Source organism: Emydura macquarii, unplaced genomic scaffold (genome assembly GCF_026122565.2).
Source record: "Emydura macquarii macquarii isolate MOO-44397 ecotype Brisbane River unplaced genomic scaffold, CSIRO-AGI_Emac_v2 contig_719, whole genome shotgun sequence".
Taxonomy (NCBI): Eukaryota; Metazoa; Chordata; order Testudines; family Chelidae; genus Emydura; species Emydura macquarii.
Genome location: NW_027130856.1, coordinates 9,722,537 through 9,742,485, shown reverse-complemented (window position 1 = coordinate 9,742,485; position 19,949 = coordinate 9,722,537). Strand labels below are relative to the sequence as shown.

Sequence of the window (19,949 nt, the reverse complement as noted above, 5' to 3'; positions counted from 1 at the left end):
ATCAGTTTTCTCAGCATTGAAACATGTGAAATCTAAGCATCGATCTGTTCTAACTGACACACATGTGAGGGAATTACTTCGAGTGTCCTCAACCAAATACAAACCAGATTTTAAAAGGATCATTGAAAGCAAGGATTGCCAAAAGTCCCACTGAGTCAAAAATCGCAACATACATTACAATAAACATTTTGATTGTTTTGTCTTATTGTAAATTATTGTTTCAATGTATGTGCGTCCAGTATGTATGTGTGTGTTTATACTGTACTGTATATATATACATACACACATAAAAGGTAAATGTGGCTCTTTGCAGTATCTATAGCTATTTTTTGGCTTTTAGTCTCTGAACTATGCAAAGTAATAACCATTCCATTCACTACTGTCAATGCTGTTAGCAGAACAGATATCCTCATTCAGGCCTTCAGCATACAGAGAAATGCCATTGTAAGACCCCAAACTAAGAATGACTCACTGTGAGTTGCTCTAGAACTGAACTTAGTACAAATACTGTTCCCTTTCGGTCCCATAGAGACAGTTTGAAGCTACACATGGAAAGGAACATTTAACTACCATCTTTTATCAAAATGAGGGAGTCACTCATTGAACCCCATACTTTCAGCCTCATGTGCAAAAAGCTCTACCACTTGAGCTGAGGAAATTAGCGGCTATTAGCAGTAATATCAGTATATCAGTGATATAAAGATGGCTCATCTCACCCTAGATCCAGCACACCATGTCCCTGGGCCAACAACATGTACATGTAGGAAGGGAGGAACAGAGACTCCACAATATAGACTCCTCCACCTCTGAAGACCTCATGAATTCTCTCTGTGGTTACTCAGTGCAAAGCAGGCTCAGAGTGCAGAAGGGTTTGTGCAGGGCTCCTTATAATATCCCTCACTCTCCACCCTATATGGTATCCCAAGACAAGATAATGCTCACTTTTAAGATTACCTTGCATAGGCTGGGCCAAAGTATAAGCATTGAATGACAGAACATTGAAGGGCAGCTGGGTATCTCAGGAACCATGTTATGTTAGCCAGGAAACTCAGAAAAGTGTGAAGAAGCTCTAGCCCCTGAGGATGTCCCAAGAGACACCAAATTTGGGGGGCTAAACTTCTGGACAGGGACAATATCCATTTCCTATCACCCTCCTTGGGTTTCCCTCATCCAATTAGCGCACAGTCTGGTCCGTATTCTTTTAGACCTCTACCTACAATAAAGTTAGATCACAGTCTTTGACTATTTGCTATGCATCTCCAGAGCACAATTCTGTGGGCCAATTTCTGCTCTCAGATGCAACTATCACTGACTTCAAAAGGAGTTGAACTGATGGTACCAGGAGGGCAGGATTTTTCCCTATGACAGCAGCAACTCAGCAATGTACTGGCAAAAGCCTCAATATTTTAATCTCCACAAGGTCATCCCTCTTCAAAAGGAGAAAGAATCCTTGGGTGAAACACAGCTGGACAGGCCTTTAAGTCGAACTGTCATTAGTATGGCTGGCAATTTTTCAATCTTTTATTTGAAGTCAGTCTGTTGAAAAGAGCTAAATGATCATGAGACAGCTCAGATCCACTTGAAGGTTCGCCATACATGCCCTAGAAGCCCACATGCCCTAGAAGCCCATCAATTTTGGCAATCAGTTCCTGAAGGACCACTAACGTGTTATTACATATGCTCAGTTTTAAAACATCTTAAGGCAGGGATGTCAAACATCCGGCCCACGGGCCACATACAGCCCGCCAACCTTTTTGGTCCGGCCCGCGGCGGCAGCGCGCGCTGCCACGACATCTCGCGGCATTGTACTCTCTGGCAGCGTCACGCGCTGCTGCCAGGGAGTACGCCACCACGAGATCTGGTGGCAGGGCGTGCTGCCGCCAGGGAGTACGCCACTGCGAGATCTCGCGGAGTCGCGCGCTGCCATGAGATCTGTTACTCTGGCGGCAGCACGTGGAGCGCTGTGTGCACAAGACACAGCGCTCCAAAAAGTGCTTAGTATTTCGATTTATGGTATGAATGGCCCTCTTGAAGTATATTTAATTCAAATCTGGCCCACCATAGCAAATGAGTTTGACAGCCCTGTCTTAAGGGAATGCAATGTCATCACTAAAATAAATAAGAATGGTGTCATTAATCTGCTGATAGCAGGCCAGATTCTAAGATCCATATTTATACTGAGTAGCATCTTACTTCAAAAGTGGTCCCATTAACTTCAAATGGGATTACTTGTCCCTGGTTGAATAGTGATTTTATGAACCTGAAGATTTAAACATTGGTTTAAATGGTTAAAAATATATTAACTGAAACAAAGTCATTTCAGAGAGTTAGAGAGACAGAGTGCCATTTTATAAAGTAAAAAACAACATCAGAAATAAGAGGCCAACCCATCCACCCCAATAATGTGGTCCCATGCAGTTATATCAGTGCAATGAAGAACAAAAATCGACTACGTAAGACTAAAAGAAACAAAAAAATCGATGTCAACCAAAGTCTGATAACAATGTAACTTCTAAACGGTTCCTCACCAGAGGAGCTGCTAACTCAACTTGCATCCATAAATTTGTAAAAGGCTTTTACAAACATGTAAAAAGAACTAGTGATGCAGGAGTTTCAAATACAGCTCAAACACAGCTCTGCTGAAAACAGTTTATCTTAAACAAGTTTAACTGTTTAACCTGAACAGAGCTACACATGATTTGCAGTAAGAGTATACTAATCTATCCATCAGGCCATTTCACCATGAATGTCATGTCACCAATGAGCTGGGTTAGTGTAAATAATATCAGGAATCCTGAGATACCTGATTTAGAGTGATATACAGGAAAACACATCTATACTGAAAGGAGTGGTGTAAATGCTCTCTAATCTGATTGTGATAGTGTGGGTGCTGCATGCTTTCAAGCTGTGTTGAACATTCCCTGCTCCCCTTGACTTTGTGGTACTGTACAGGATCAGGCTCTGTGACATGAAATATGAACCCATGTTATAAAATCTGTAGCCTTTTGCTAACTTAGATGGAAAAAATTCAAAGAGCACTTTAATTTTCCATATTTAGTCCACTGCCTGTTTGACTGCTTGTGGATTTCCAGATGTCTGCTCACCTCCACAATCATTTTCACTGTAGGTAATGTTGTTGCGATGTTCTGTGGATGTGGAGGTCGAACTGTTATTGGCACACAGCCGGCATACAGGCAACCATAAAATGCTGCAATCAGGTCTATTCCTGCATGAAAAACAAAACAAAAATTCTCACTTGAAAAATCAAATAATTTAATCACAGACACCTATGTCAGCATAAATACTACTTTGAAGTAACTTAGAAGGTTAAATGAGCAACTAAGCTCTTTAACAGACTTCTTTTTCAGTCCCTTGTCAGTATTTGTTAAGCTTCACTGATTACTTTCATTTGTGCTATTCTTTTACGCATGAAATACCAGAGAAGGCCCAAAAGTTTAAACTACATCTCATCACTGAGATGAACTGCTCAGTTTCATTGTCACCAATTTACCAGTTAAGAAGTTTAGTTACTGTTGATTAAATAAGCTATACAAATTTATACACAAACAAGCATTTTAAAGGAGAATTTCAACACAAAGAAAGAGGGTTTGTGTTCTTCGCTACGCCTATAATGAATGACACACTCAAGTTTTGTTTAAAAAATTATTTTCTGCTTCTTTGCCACTCCATTTTACCTCAGAGATATGCGTGGGACTTATTTTTCAAAATCCTCTAACAAAAACAGTGAAATCAGAACTTTTAGGGTCATCATGGTACAATATACGCAATTTCTTTACCTGGTGGATAGACCAAAGCCACATGGTCTCCATCTTGTAAGTGTCCCCTTTCCATCAGCATGACTGCTATCTTCTCAGCTCGTTTATGTAGCTGGGCACACGTTAGGGAGTTGGCTATTGTTCCCTGCATATTGAAATAAATTAACGTCAGAAGAATAGGTTGTAGGTTGAGTTCTAGTATTCCTTCCCCAACTGATAAGTTACTGAAGGTAGGCTTTCTTTGGGCTGTATTTTAAAAAACAAACCAAAAAAACCCAAACAGTCAAATCGCCACACACTTTAACTAAGAAAACCTTCAGTCTCATACCAAACTGCAGCTGGAAAAAATTAAATAAATTTTGTCAAAGATGTGAATACGTCCCACCCCCAATCTTCAGACACTCCACCTAAAGCAGTGATTTAATCACTAACCTTAAGGAAGTATCAGTTACACTGTAATATCATGACCATATAACCAGCACTGCTTTTCCTTAATAAACCTGCTCTGTTCCCACATGCAGGCAGTAAAGCGCATTTTTACAAGAATCCTGCAGTAGTCTGATGAGTAAGGGTATGTCTACACTGCAAAAAAACAAAAAAAAAACCCCATACACTAGCAAAAAAACCCCCAAACCAACCACAGTAGCAAGTCTTAGAGCCTAAGGGGCCTGCAGGACTCGCGCTAAAGGGCTACAAATAGCAGCTCAGATGTTCTGATCTGGCTGGAGCCTGAGATCTGAGACCCAGCGAGGAGAGAGGGGTCTCAGATCCCTGGCTCCAGCCCAAGCAAGAATGCCTACTCTGCTATTTTTAGCCCTGTAGCGAGATCTGGAGTCAGTTGATCTGAGCTCTGAGACTCACTGCTGCGGTTTTGTTTGTTTGTTTGCAGCGTACACATAACCAAAGAGTCTGAGAAGAATATTCCTGTAAATTTAACTTCACTGACTGCACATTGGAATGAAGCCAAATGGCACACTACAAGTACTTCAGAAGACAAGAGACACAAGCCAGAGGGGAAGAAAACACATTGGAGGGGGAAAGAGGCAAGTTAGGAACAAAAAGATGCACATGCATGTAAACCAAATAGGAAAGAAAGGCATATTTTTGCACAAGGATGACAGACTAGGAAAGGAGGATGGGGGGGAAGATAGCTCAGGAAGAGGCAATAAGCTATACAGCCTCTCACTTGAACAATCGACCTGTTCTTGCAAAAGTTAACTTTGGGTCACTACTGACTTGAGGCTATCAGACTGTAGTGGTCTACACCAGCTGAGTTTCGTGGTTTTGACATAGCCCCTAATAGGTTTATATAAAAAAAACCACCACCACAATAGACTCCCTTCTTGGCAGTCTCAGCAGAGAAGCCTAAGAGTGAATGAGCAAAGAGACTGAATTTCCCTAGAGGTGGTCTCGCTAGGCCTGGGCTGAGATAAATTGATGGGGCAGCATGGGGAAGGCCTACACTGCTACTGCCTGTGCTGTACCTGTTCTTTGGAGAAAAAGGATTTCAGTCTCCAGTACTGTCATATGTGGCCCCTTTCACAAGCACTAACTTCACTTAAAAAAACAGAGAAGCTGAAGAAATTGAGAAAAAAAGAGACTGGTAAGGAAACATTTACATTTCAGGCTTCTACTGGGTTATAAGATAAACAATAAGTCAAAAAATGACCTGTAAAAATATCCTTTCAGTGTCCTTATTACGAAAAAAAATAACAGAGGGCTCTATTTCAAGAAAAGTTAAAGCAACATATGCATTCTGCTTGATTGCTAACAAACGAATTCTTATTCACCATAAATATCTCACACACAACCACAGTATTTATTAACTTTCAAAAATTTAAAACAAATGTTAACAAGACAAGGTACTCTGAGCAGATTTAAATATTTAACAGAGCAATTTCAATTGATTTCACATGTAAGCAATGATGAATTATTTTATCATCATCATAAATTCATTTTCCTCACTGTGTGTTTCCTAGCAGCTGGTTGCTCTCTCTGTCTTTTTCCCAAGACAGGCAGAGCGTGTTACTTAAGGCTTGTCTTCAAGTCTGATTTAGTCGGTGAGGGGGAATATGGTAATCAGAACCAGTCTCTCTCATCCATGATGTACTTGCTTCTGATTCTCTGAAGATAAAACTCTCTCCAGGTCACATTCTGCCTGGGCTGCACAGAGGTAGCTGGCTCTCATAAGTTTTCCATTTGCCACAGGTAACTAATTAAAGCCATCTCACCATTTGCTGTAAAGTTGCGAATGGTGACATAACACTAGATAACACTAGTTATCTAAAGAAAAATATGCAACATGAAGGGAGACCACTCTGACCTTGAATAGCACTTGGATACCAATATAACAGGAAGGAGGGCACCTTGTAAGAATGTATGGCAGAGGTCTAGTGGATACACGAATCACAATCTTCTAATCCTAGAAAAACTCAAATTTTATGCTATGGACCAATATCGTTCTGTTGCACAGAAGCATAAAATCTGGTTTTGATAACTAATTAAATGTTTTAAAATTAAGCCATACTCATTTCATAAGCATGCAGATTAATTTACTAGGGGTCCTACATGGCCCTTGGGAGTCCTGATCCATTTCTCCATACATCTTCCCATCCTCCATTTTCCCTGGGAGGCCTAATATACCCAACAACCACTATTTTAGCTAAGGAGGAATTTAACTGGTCTCTTAGGCCACTCAGTACTATTTCTTTCATGGGTCAGAAAGGCTGTTGAGTATCAAGCACTACACTTCCCCCTACTTGAATCTAAATATTCTGCCTCGTCAACACTCCTGGCGATTGTGAATTCATGGCATACACATATACAAAGCTGGGTAACTAACATAGCAGAAAGCAGACATTTGATGACTACTTGTGACAATTCTCTGTTCCTCCCCCACAAATAAGTAGTACATACAGCAGCTAAACATTAATTTAGAAAGAAATATAAGAAGACTGAGCCACATTAAGTCTTGGTGCAAGCAGATACAGTTTGTCTCAGCATGCATTTCTCCACAAGATAACTTGTTAAAGTAATCTCCTGAATTTCTTACCCTACAGTTAAGTAGCGTGTAAAGCACATGGTCAGGAGTGGTTTGAGCTCTCCACTGTAAAACTTCTGAGAGGAATAGGAACTAAAACAAAAACAGAGTGATAATCATGATACTTTATGGGTTTTTTCTTCATTTTAAAAAAGGAAGCAATTTCTTATTTCCACTTTATACACCACATTCTTGCTTCTATTTTACATGTTCATACAGCAATGTCAGTAACGAGTAAGCTGTTGATTGCTGTCAGTGTCATTTATCATTTGGGCAACATGCTCTTGCTGATCTGTGCAGACCTGTTTAGAAGTCTGAGATTACTGCTTGTAGTATGACTTACTGGTTCTGAATAGTATCTCTGAATCTAAGCATGGTTTTAGTTTCATATTTACTTCTACCCTTCCTTCTCCCTTTCTAAACTTATTTTTAAAAAATACTCATGTTTGTATTTTTGCCAGCTCACAATAATTACCTTTTTTGCACTATGACTGCAGAGGTGTTAACTGGCCACTTCATCTTGCATGGTCTCTTACAACTTGTGTTCACTAGACTAAACAATCTGTTCCACCTTTAATTTAGCTGTGACACTCTGAGTACCTTTCCTAAACCTAAAGAAGAGCTCTGTGTAAGCTCAAAAGCTTGTCTCTTTCACAAACAGAAGCTGGTCCAATAAAAGATATTACCTCACCCAACTTGTCTCTCTAATAAATACTCTCGCCAATGAGAAGACCAGAGTGGAAATGCAATACACTTAATAATACACTTAACTTAAACAACAAAACTCAAGATCAAGAGCATATCTATCAATTGAACTTCCTAGATTCCACTTGAAATAATAAAAATCCAGCACTTATAATAGAAACACTAGAAACACATCACACAGTACATTGATCGAAGTTCAAATTTCTAAATGAAGATAGACGTAAAAAAAAGTAGGAAAGGTATCTATTCTAAAACTCAAATTTTTATTCCAACTAAGCCAACAAGTATGGGATAACGATACAAAAAGTTAAGCTATTATATTTGCAATAGTACAGATGCTGAATTTAAGTCACATATAAGATATAACTGGAAAGATTTAACTTACCTTTCTGGCCTGATCATTGTCTTCTATCTGCCCCAGATCTCTACCACTTGCCTGAGCAATTCTTTTTCCAGAGACCAAGTTCCCCACCATCACAGAGGCAGGGCCAATTTCTAGAATGCATTAGAAATATGCTAAATATAATAATATATTAGTCTTATAGTTAAGAATTCTTATTATCCCTTCTATTGCAGTAAGTGATATTTTTCCTATTACCATCTTCAGTGAACAACATTTTGAAAATATCCTAACCATTCACTCCATGTTTAAGGTATTTAAATTGTAAAAATCATAAGCCATGAAAACCATGAAATCTCATGCATTTCCAAAGAGATCCATTGCTGAAGCAACAGGTATACAGTTTTAAAATTACATAGATTTATTTTAAGCTATGGTCAGTGGGGACCAATTGTGGCCTACAGAGACTTGGACACTCTATATTTCTCCCACTTATTTTCAGCTGGTAAGGTGCACTAGAAAAAAGTAAAACGAATTAATATTTTTCAACTATTTCTCTTCCATATAAGCAGGTATTGTCAATGTTTGTAAGTGATCAGGACTGGAAAGGTAGATGGTTCACACTATGTATTGAATCAAGGGTTCTCAGGTACTTTCATTGAATAGATTGGAGAAAGTGAAGCCAAGTTTATAAGAAAGGAACACACCACCACTAACATTTCACATATAAGCTGACCTTCACTGATGTTATGCCAACTATTGCAAACTGGAGAGTATATACTTCTGATAAACATTGCCATTTCAGTTACAAACATATTACTGTTTTCACTTTGTGCTTTTAAGTGTTGATTGCTGATGAAGTACCAAGTGCGTCAAGCTTAGACCAGGGCAAAGAAGCCCAAAACTTTGCCCAAAGGAAGAGCCACAAAAACATACTGATGCCCATATTGGAATATGCAATGTGGTTCTTAGTTATTCTGCAAGAAAAACAAAAGCAAATGCCCCAGAGATCTCCTCTTTTCCTGGCCTTCCCTTTACCATTCGCAGAGGCGGAACACATCACATTCAAATGAAACCCTCAGCCCAGGACACACTGTATTTAACTAACCCGGGATGTGGCATTTTCCGTCTCCTATTACTATCTTTTTCTTGACAAGCCTCTATCAGTCTCTGACATTTCATTTTTATAATGCCTTTGCAAAGTTTGATTACTCTCTTTGGGTTCTCAAGTATTTGTCCAAGAGTGTCAAATCAGAGAAACAAGGGAACTGTTATTGCAAATATGTTCTAGGTTCTGTAATGGACAATTCCTAAGTTTCAGGCACTGAAGGAGAGGGCATTTCAGATGCCATTGTATTTTGTTTGTGCAAAATCACTAGTGTTTAGTCACTAGTATGTGGAGAGGGGCCAAAACCAGAGCCACAGATCCAGACACCCCTCTATCTATGTGAGTTCAAAATCTAGATTCAGATTCAGTGCTGCAGTGTGGGCACATCCTTGCTAATGAGGTGACTGGTTATTGGGCTTGAGTCATCCGACTGAGTATTTTTTCAAACCAAAGTTTTTTTATATTTCTTATTGTAGTCTATTATATAGCCATTTTCTAGAAGTTCCCTAATCGAAGCACTTTTAAGGGGGAGAAGAGCACTGTTACAAATTAAGTAACTGAATCTGCAAGGGGATGAACGCCTTCAGCTCCCATTCACATGACTGCACAGACCATCACAAACACAGAATATTAATAGTTTATGCTACTTTCCAGCTTACCTGGCTGTTTTTGCCTTGGTTTAGGCAGGTTTGTTACACAGGTATGTGGACACATCAATACGTTACAGGGATGCAACGAGCCTTCCAAAAAAAGTTGTTTGGTTTCTGATAAGTGTATGCCACCTAAAGGGGTCTTAGGGAGTGTGTTTGCTGGTACCAGTGCTAAGCAGTAAACACCCACTTGATGAATACTGTCAATAGCCTAGAAAAATTCAAGAAGCTGAAGTTAAAGAAGAAAGGCCAATCATTGAAATTGTTAGCACTACAGTATACATTTGGTTCTTTAAACGGCTGCAGAAGACAACTTAGCAATTACCTGCCACTGTAAATATACTTTTCAGAAATATTAGAGAAGAAGAGATACTTTTCACTGAGAGCACATGAAAAGAAATTTACTTTACCGCTGTTAGTTTATTATAACCATTTAAAAAAAAAAACTAGAATGTTAAACACACACACACACACACACACACACACACACACAATGATCATCAATTAAAGACCCTTGTGAATTCCACATAGATTTGGGCTGGCATGCCTGGCTCTCTTCATAGTCATGTTCTAGAAGAAATTCACTGCAGGAGATCTATTAACAAAAATACAGGAAGACACAGGTCACAGGCAAATCTGATTTTAATTTTTGTGTGCTTTTAACATTATTGTCAAAAGGGACACTTTCAGCTTAAAACCTAATCAACTAAAGAAGAATCAAAAAGCAATTTCAGGTACCATTCCTGCCTCTAAACTCCCTGTTAATTTCTGGAGTTTAAATCAAAAGAAGAAGAAAAAATTGTTAAAGAGTGTTTCTCTCCCTGATCACTATATGAAATGATCTTCAAACAAGAATGGAAACTGACAGGATTTACAGGGGAAACTATGAGACTGGCTTTATACAAAGTGCTGTCAAATGCACAAGTCAAAACTGAAAAACAGAAGTATTCTCTTCTGTAATCTTTTACTTATAGTAACTTTAGGCATTGCTTGAAAAATAGTAGTACATATTTTCAGAGAAAAGTGTGATTTAAGTTGGCTGCATCCCTTTAAAATCAGTTGGGAAGTTTCTAAATGTGTTATCCATTTAGATATCCTCTGTAATGAGATGGCCTTCCCCTTGGAACAGCTGGCTACAGTCAGGCATAAGTGAAAAGACAGTCTGAATGGATTTATTCTGACAGTGTTTTAAACACTGGAAATGTCTAGTGTATATGATGACTTCTTTTCCAACAAGGTGCTGGGTTTTGAGGAGACAGGCAGACTGATCAGTGCAGACAGAACTCAAAGGTTACTAAACACCACATTATCCCTCTGAAATATCGTGTACAGATGGTCGGCCATAAACGTTTGTAGCTCCCTTACTCTCATGGCTGAAGAGATAGCAAGATAATGAGAGAGGAGCCCTCAGAAAGGGGGTTGAAAAGAGCCCCCATGAATCTTGAGAGGATGGTGTGAGGTCTCAGGAAGGAGCAGGTTCTCTATCTGGTGGGTAAGTCCAGTGTTTAATTTGTAATGGAAGAGGTGCTGGGGTTCAAGCAACTTTTTTTTACTGATGCAGCAAGCCCAGAGGTGCTGGGGCTATGAACTGCTAAGCCTGGAGATGCTGGGACTCAGCCTTGGCAAGCCCTGGCACAAATTAAACACTGGGTAAGTCCCTGTCCATGCCATTTAACCAACCAATGCACAGGTCATCAGGTGCAGGGACTTTGGGTGTGGATAGAGCATCTGGCCATGGTGCTGTGAGATCAAGTCTAGGGAGTCAGAACTGGAACGATGTCTGAATGGACATCTGCAGTAGACCTGTCAGGCAAAACTGCCTGGGCCACTACAGAACCATGAAAATGATTGTGGCTTTGTCTCTTTATTTTGGAAATCATCCTGGGGATCAGGGAAATCTATGGAAGACAAGTTAGGCCTGGACTCCACTGCAGAAGGAAGATGATGGCTAATGTTCCCTGGCTCATTCCCCCTCTAGAACAGAAACTATCATTTGGCTTTGCCCTGGGTGGCAAACTGGTCTATCATGGGAAACCTCCCCCCCTCCAAGGATGGAATACAGGGTCGACTATGGATCTTTTCAGGGGCCACTTGTAATTGGTCATGGATTGTCTGCTCAGGAAGGCCACCCGCTCTTTGCTGACTCCCAAGAGACAAAGAACCTCGGGGTTATCCTCTGTTGGTGGCACATGTCCACAGCTTGATAGCTTCCTAAGAGGTGGAAGACAAGCATGTGCCTCCTTGCGTGTTGGTATAGCGTGTTGTGGAGTTGTTGTACGTAATGATCTGTACTGTGGAATTTTGAAGAACAGGCAGGAAGGCCATGCAGGGTAGCCCGATGCTGAACGCATACAGAGAAAAGCATAGGAGAGGGATCTCTGCTCTAAACTAACAAGAAGGAGTAATCTGGTGATGGCAAGGAGTATACCTCCTTATGAATGAGGGTAATGTAGGGGGATATGGCACTGGGGCCAGCTGTCTCTTCAGCTCAGGAAGCATTTCTGGAGATGATCCAGATTCATCCAGGGGGTATCTAGGGGCCCTTCCTGGGCCCCATCACAGATACCAGTACTGAGGCTGGAGCTGAGTCTCTCATTCCCTGTGCTGTTCCAGGTCTGATGGTCTATCCTTCAAGGAGTGATGCGCTGTGTTCTCCTTCCAGGCAGGTCTGGAGCTGTATTTGGGTTCCACCCTGCTCTGAATGAGCCTCATCTTTATGTACAGGCTCAGGTGCCAACTTTACTGTCTGGAATGCCGGGGCTGCAGCAACTAGTGCAGAGGCTGGGGCAGTCCGTGTCAAGGCTGTCAGTGCAGATGTTGTTACCGTTTCCAGTTCCAAGGACTTCACTGATGTTGAGGCAGCTGGTGTCAAAGTCACTGGTGCTGGCTCTGCCAATGCTCTCTTCACCTTTTTTTCCCGTGATCCCACTGTAGGATGTGTGCTTCAGGGAATACTACCTGATGCCAGCTTATCTGATGGTGGCTATCACCGCTGTGTCTGAAGTGACCCACACGGACCGCTCTAGCAGATATAGTTTGAGCCAAGTGTCTCTGGAGTTTTGGGTCCTGAATCCAGAGGATTTGCACACAGAGCACCTGCCCTGGCTCCCCACTAGGCAGAAGTGACATCAACCGAGTCCATCCTCAAAAGAGATCAGTCTGTCACAGGATAGGCAGAATTTAAATCCCTGAAGATTTGTAGTCCACCATGAGGTGTGGCAGTTGGCATGAAGCACCTTGCCATTCTGCTCAGGGGGCGTACAAGGGAGGTCTCCAGTCACTTTTCTTCCTTTTTTTGGAATGTACAAATGAAGGAAGTCTGAAGATGAAGATTCTTCACAAATTTGATGAAAAGAACAATTTTTAAGACTCCAAGGAGAGGAGCAGGTTGGATACTCACTAAGTTCCATCTGAAAGAGGAAACTAGATGGCGGGTTGTGGCTGCCCTGCCCTTCATGCCCTCACAGGGAAACATGAGGCATACGCACAGCCCTTATGGACACCAATATTCATAAGGTTTCGATCATGCAGGCCTACAGTGAAATCCACACACACACTCAAAGAAGCATGTCAGATTACAATCTTCATTGTGTTGAAAAATCACTAAAGGGAATATAAAATGGAAGATGCAGACTTCAGAATTACCATAGGAATATTACCTGGAGAACTCTGCTCATCCACTGAAAGCTGTCTTCCTCTGTGGAGTCTGGCCTTTGCTCAGCAACAATAACTATCCTTTCATCATGAAGGACACTCACTGAAAACACTGCTATTCTGTAAAACACAAAAAGAAAAGGGTATTGGGTAAGAATACTGACTGCAGAAAAGGCTATTCAGTTCCTGAAGTGGATATTTTGGAACTATTATTTGTTTATTACTTATATTACTCAGAAGAATGGTGCTTCAGCTACTAATTCTTCTAGTGAAAAATTGTAACATGAATGTAAGTGATAAACATGAGTAGCTTTGCAGAAAAGATGTTACAAGAACTGGAACATCAGTAGGGGTTTTTTTTAAAGGAGTGGCCATTGTTTCAGTAGCCTTTCTTTTCAAAACTAAAATTTGTAACTGCACACAAACATGAAGCACGCAATTATTCAGAAGCCTAAAAATGTAGCAGTATTTGAAATTTAGAACAATGTACTACAAGCTAATGCTTTACGAACATTCTCTTAGATCACTGGGGAGGATCCCAGTAATGCCTTAAACATATTAAAATTATGACTATCCTTTTTAGAAGGTGACCTGCAAAGTAAAAATTGGACCGGTATCTAGTGACCTTTGGAAGACTCTACAGTCTTATCTACACAAATAAATTCTACACAAGCTTTCCACCATTGCTAACACTAGTGCAACTCCCCTGATGTAAGCAAAATTCAGAAATCTTGTGCAGATGGGTCACAATTGCAATTAGACCTGCTTAAGCAAAACAAATATCTCAATTTACAAAGAAAAAAGGTAAAGCAAACCTTCCCCTGTAGACAAACTTCATTGGTTCTACTGCCAGGGCTGTTGCTACAATGTCATCAGCATTGTGTCTTCGCCCACTGACCACCATTAGACCATCCATTTTGCCCACAACAAAGACAAGCCCACCTGGTCCAATAAATCCTAATAATCCTGTTCTTATAAAAGGGTATTCACTTATCGGAGCTCCTGAACAGGTCATAGGAAACACCTGTAAGACACATAGAAAAACAGTTATTCGTATTCCATACAAAGAAAACCTAGTTCCAAGTGTTACTACCACTGTGGGCATCTCCACCTGTTGTGATGAAAACTTGTGACAAATTTATTTAGGATACACACTTTCTATAGCTTCACTTCCATAACTCGGATTCTATGTTGTAAATTATTTAACAATAATGGACACAAAAAATCTGAGTTGGAAGGAAATAAATTTAGGTCTAAAATGCAGGACAGTTAAGAAATAATAGTAAATATCACCGGGAATGTTCTCTCTCATTAAAGCAATATGCTTCAGAAAAAAAAAAAGTAATCAGAACAAGTCAAGCCATTTTAGTACACTGTAGACATGCGCCAATTTTATTTAAATTGAATAAATAAATGTTCCCTCAGTATCTGCAAAAAAAATGTTTACTAACCTTTTGTAACTGTTATTCTTCAAGACGTGTTGCTCATGTCCATTCCATGTCAGGTGTATGTGTGTGCCACATGCACTGGTGCTGGAGATTTTTCCCTCAGCGGTATTCATAGGGCCAGCTTTAGCACCCTCTGCAGTGACATGCGTATGCGCCAGTATAAGGGTGCTGCCAGCTCCCTCGCCAACCCCTCAGTTCCTTCCTGGAATTCCGACGAGGGAAGGGAAGGAACGTGGGTCATGGAATGGACACGAGCAACACATCTAGAAGAACAACAGTTACGGAAGGTTAGTAACCGTTTTTTCTTCTTCACGTGCTTGCTCATGTCCTTTTCACGTCAGGTGACTCATAAGCAGTACCTCTGGAGGTGGCCAGGACTTCACAGATGTGCTGATTGTAATACCATTCTGCCAAAGCCTGCATCGTCCCAACCTGTTGCATGATGGCATAGTGGGATGTAAAGGTGTGAATGGAAGACCAACTTGCGGCCCTGCAAATATCCTGAATTGGAACCTGGGCCCAGAAAGCTGCTGACGAAGCCTGTGGTCTTGTTGAATGGGCTGTCAGAGTGGCAGGAGGCGCAACCTTTTGCCTACTCGTAACAAGTTTGGATGCAGGCGGTGATTCGGGAGAAAATCCTCTGTGATGAGACTAGCAAACCTTTCATTCACTCTGTGACCATGATGAAGAGTTACGTGGATTTTCGGAAGGGCATAGTTCTTTCGATATAGAAAGCCAGCACTCATCTGATGTTCAAGGTGTGCAGGTGTCTCCCCTCGCTAGAGCTGTGAGGCTTTGGAAAAAAGATGTCCTAGTAGACATGAAACTGTGATACTACCTTTGGTAGAAATGCAGGTTGAAGATGCAGCTGAACTTCATCTTTTTAAAACATAGTATAGGGAAGCTCCAATGTTAGAGCCTTGATTTCGGAGACTCGCCTTTCTGGTGGCAATTATCTCGGTGAGGCAACTTTCCACGACAAGAGAAGAAGCAAAGAGGATGCCATGGGCTCAAAAGGAGGCCCAGTGAATTTGGACAACACTAGGTGCAGTCCCATGCAGGGGGAAATCAGGTCTCTGACCTGTGGAAAGAGCCTTTCCAAGCCTTTCAGGAATCTGGCCATCATCTTATGGCAGAAGACAGATCTGCCCTGGTTATGTGCATAAAAGGCCGAGATGGCTGCCAGATATACCGTGGCTGACAATAACGCCAGTTCTTGATGTTTCAAGTGGAGTAAGTACTCCAGAATGGACTGTAATGGTACCTGGCTCAGGGAGAGATTTCGTTCTGCTGCCCAGCAGGAGAAGCGATTCCACTTCACCAAGTAAGTTGCTCTAGTGGAGGGTTTTCTACTTTCCAGCAGGACTTTCTGAACCTGAATTGAGCAAGCCTGCTCCTCAGGGCTTAACCATGCAGCGTCCATGCCATCAGATGTAAGGAAGCGAGGTCCAGATGTAACAGCCAACCCTGATACTGTGAAATTGAGTTCCGGGAGTATCCAAGGGGCTGTCACTGTCATGTGTAGCAACATGCCGAACTAGTGTTGATGGGGCCATGCCAGAGCGATTATTATAAACCACACTTTGTCCCTCTTGATCTTTCTGAGGACTTTGTGAATGACAGGGATCGGTGGAAAGGCATACATCAGATTTCCCGACCACAGCAGGAGAAATGCGTTGGGAAGTGAACCACTGTCGGGTCTTGCAGGGAACAGAAATGGTGACATTTCCTGTTCTGTTTGGTTGTGAATAGGTCCACTTAGGGAGTTCCCCACCTCTGGAACATAACCTTTACTACCTCCGGGTGCAGGGAGCACTCATGGTGAGAAGAGAAGGACCTGTTGAGGTGATCTGCTACTGTGTTCTTGACCCCTGGGAGGTGTGAGGCTTCGAGGTGGATTTCATCTTCCACACTGAAGTCCTACAGATGGAGTGCCTCTCAGCAGAGGACTAAAGATCTCGCTCTCCCCGCTTGTTGACATAATACATTGATGCCGTATTGTCTGTCAACACTCGTATTACCTTTCCTGACATCTGGGGATGAAACACTTTGCAGGCTAGGTGGATTGCCCTGAACTCTCCAACATTTATGTATAATGTCAGCTCCTCTGCAGACCAGAGGCCTGGGGTCTTGAGGGAGCCGAGGTGGACTCCCCACCCTAGGGTTGAGGCATCCGATATCAAGGAGAGTGTCGGGTTGGGGGGCCGCAAAGGGAACCCCTCTTGCTATGTGGGTAGGATTTGTCCACCATGACAATGAGGCAAGTACTCGAGGAGGGATCGTAAGGATCATGACTGTGTTTTGTGGGGGGAGTAAACAGATGCTAACCACATTTGAAGGGGTCTGAGGCATAATCTTGCGTATTGTACCACATAGGTAAACACTGCCACGTGAGCCAGAACTCTGAGGCAAACTCTGGCTGTGGTGAGGGGGTGAGCTGTGACCTGGATCTGACATGGTTTGAAGTCAGCCTCTAGGTAGCAATGCTTTAGCCTGGGTACAGTCGAGGACAGCCCCAATGAACTCTATCCTTTGCACCAGTACTAATGTAGATTTCTGTTAGTTTATCAGCAGTCCCAGTTCTTTGCAGATAGCTCATAGTATCATGATATTATGCTTGATCTGAACTTCCGAGCAACCCTTTATGAGCCAGTCATTGAGGTAAGGGTAAATTTTTATTTCCCGACATCTAATGTAGGCCGTGACTACCACCACAGAACTGCCATGGTCTGGGACATTGTGTCAGTGGCCACAAGCTCGATGGAGACCCGGGGAGAAACCTGCAGCTGTGGCTGGGTTCTCTTGACTCCTGAGTAAGGTGATCTCCTCTCTCTCTGAATCAGAGGGGTCCTCTTCTGGGAACCATGGCACTGCCAACCTCGTCTCCAATGCTTTAGTGCACGGGTAGGTGCAGTGTCCTGGTATCGGGGAGTGGTGCCGGGACTCTGTCAATCAGTGCCGAGCACCTAGCGATCGATGATTGCACTCCAGTGACCAGAGGCATTGCTCCAGAGACCGACACTGCGGCTCTGGGGATTGGAGCTGGGACTCTGTCGACCTACATTGAGGCTCCAGGGATCGGTACTGAGAGTCTGTGGAGCAGTACCAGGAATCCGGCTGTTGGCAGTGGTGCTCTGGGAACCGGTGACAGATTCCTGGTGACCACTACTGGAGAGAGGTGTTGAGGCTTCGAGCATTGGTGCGGGGCCCCCATTGTGAGCTTGCCCCTGGACTCACTCTTGGCTGGCTGCCCCAGCACGGGGTCTCGGCATGGAGGACTCTCCTCTTGAGGAGTGGGTGGCACAGGGAGCAAGTCCTTGGTCACTTGAAAGGCCTTCAGCGTAGACAGCACCATGAGGTGCCGGGTCCCCCTACCACTGCCAGGAGTCAGAGCGGGTCCTGGGGAGGACTGGGAGCTCTAATGGGTGAGGCTGTATCCGACCCGAGTTCCTGGGAAGATGAGCGGCCTGTCACTGGTCTTGGCTTGTCCCCCACTCCCTGTTTGTCCTTCTTAGGAGTCATGGAGTGCCCTCTTCTGTTGTGCTGCTTCTTCGGCAGCAGGGATGGTGACTGGTGTCAGGAGGAACTCGGTGCTGGTGGGGCGCTTCAAGTAGATGCTGATGTACTTGGCGTGGAGTCTGAGAGGCCAGGCTCAGCGTCTGGTCTGAGAGCAGACTCCATCAGGAGTGCTCTTACCCTGATGTCCCAGTCCTTTTTAGTGTGGGGTCTGAAGTTTCTGCAGATCCTGCACCTATCTTGAACGTGGATCTCATTCAGGCACTTTAAGCAACTTTGGTGAGGGTCATTCATAGGCATGGGCTTCTTACATGAACCCTGGGGACTGAGGCATGCCCCGTCACTGGGGCTATGTCCCCGCAGGACTAACTATAACTATATCTAACTACTAACTCTAACAAATTAAAGTTATCTAACAAAATAGGTACACTAAATCTACAGATGAGAGCACTGGTAGAAGGCTTGCTTGACAAGGCAAGGACATTCCAGCACCGTCACTGACCGTAAGAAGGAATGGGGGGGGGGGGGGCCCCCGGCAGCGCCCTTATACCAGCACAAGTGCAAGTCACAGAGGGCGCTAAAGCTGGCCCTATGGATACCACTGAATATCTCCAGCATGTGTGTGTGCGCGCCACATGCACTTGACATGGAGTGGACGTGAGCAAGCACTCGAAGAAGAATGTATCATTCTTTCCTAAATAGCTACAGCAAATACCATGAAAATTGCAGGTATTGAGGATGTGTATATGCAAGTTCTTAGTTATTGAAGGCAATCAGAAGCTGAGGGCCACCACTGTGAGTCTTCAGTAAAAATCAAAGTTTCTGTATTTTGTCCTTTGAGGCTCAGATAACAAGAGAAAAAGTCACAGTCTGCCCTCTGATGCACAGGAATGACTTACTGAAAAAAGAATAAATGCTCATTCAGAGACCATAATTAGGCCTGAAAGCAGATAATTGACTCTTGACGTGCTCTCTCACGAAAGGATATTCTTAAAAAAGAAAAACATCTTAAGTGACTTGGCCTACGTTCTTAAGCATTTGAGTAGCCCCATTAAGTCAATGGGCTACTTATATGCTTTACCTTACACACATGCCTAACTAAGGCTTCAGTTACTACCAACTGGGTATTACCAGTTATGACTGATTTTACGAATGCTATTAAGTTCCATAATGAGTTTAAGTATATTTCTGCCTTGGAAACCTGTCATATATTGGATTACCAATCACACTGGCTATCACTAACTGCTCTTTCAACACAGCAAAAAGGGATTCTAAAAATTCCAAAACACTGCAGTATAGCAAGATTCCTAGCGTCCATGGATAGACTTAGGCTATGGCTAATCGAGGGGTACACATTTCCCATCGGCATAGCACAGTTGGACGGCGCATTAAACCGAAGTTACGAAGTACACGGGAGTTACACAAGCTACTCTGCGTAGCTTGCGTAACTCCTGTCGACTGCCGCTGAATTTCACTGGCAGTGTAGACCAGGCCTGAGAACTCCCACCCTCAGCCCCTGTTATTTATTCAGGGTATAGTACTTGTGACTCTCAGAACTGTGTACTGATGAGGAACATTGAAACTGTCACCATGCCTGAAAAAATTAACTACATTTAGACCACACAAACAATAAGATTTAAATAAGCATTTGGCTAAAGGAACAAACACATTTACACTCATTTCCTCCCCCTCTCATCCACACACTGATTAAG

General features: G+C 42.6%; 1 protein-coding gene across 9 annotated transcripts in view; it reads right to left on the bottom strand.

The window, feature by feature from the left end:
• The window catches only part of DIP2C (disco interacting protein 2 homolog C), a 483,513-nt gene that overhangs the window by 81,013 nt on the left and 382,551 nt on the right, over window positions 1–19,949 (bottom strand). For all 9 annotated transcript variants that reach the window (XM_067542679.1, XM_067542671.1, XM_067542674.1 and 6 more), the window contains 7 exons: window positions 14,089–14,297; window positions 13,279–13,393; window positions 9,629–9,830; window positions 7,907–8,016; window positions 6,829–6,909; window positions 3,798–3,921; window positions 3,105–3,226 (listed from right to left, as the gene is read on the bottom strand). In XM_067542679.1, coding sequence (XP_067398780.1) covers window positions 3,105–3,226; window positions 3,798–3,921; window positions 6,829–6,909; window positions 7,907–8,016; window positions 9,629–9,830; window positions 13,279–13,393; window positions 14,089–14,297 — 963 coding nt within the window. The remainder of the gene's footprint in view (window positions 1–3,104; window positions 3,227–3,797; window positions 3,922–6,828; window positions 6,910–7,906; window positions 8,017–9,628; window positions 9,831–13,278; window positions 13,394–14,088; window positions 14,298–19,949) is intronic.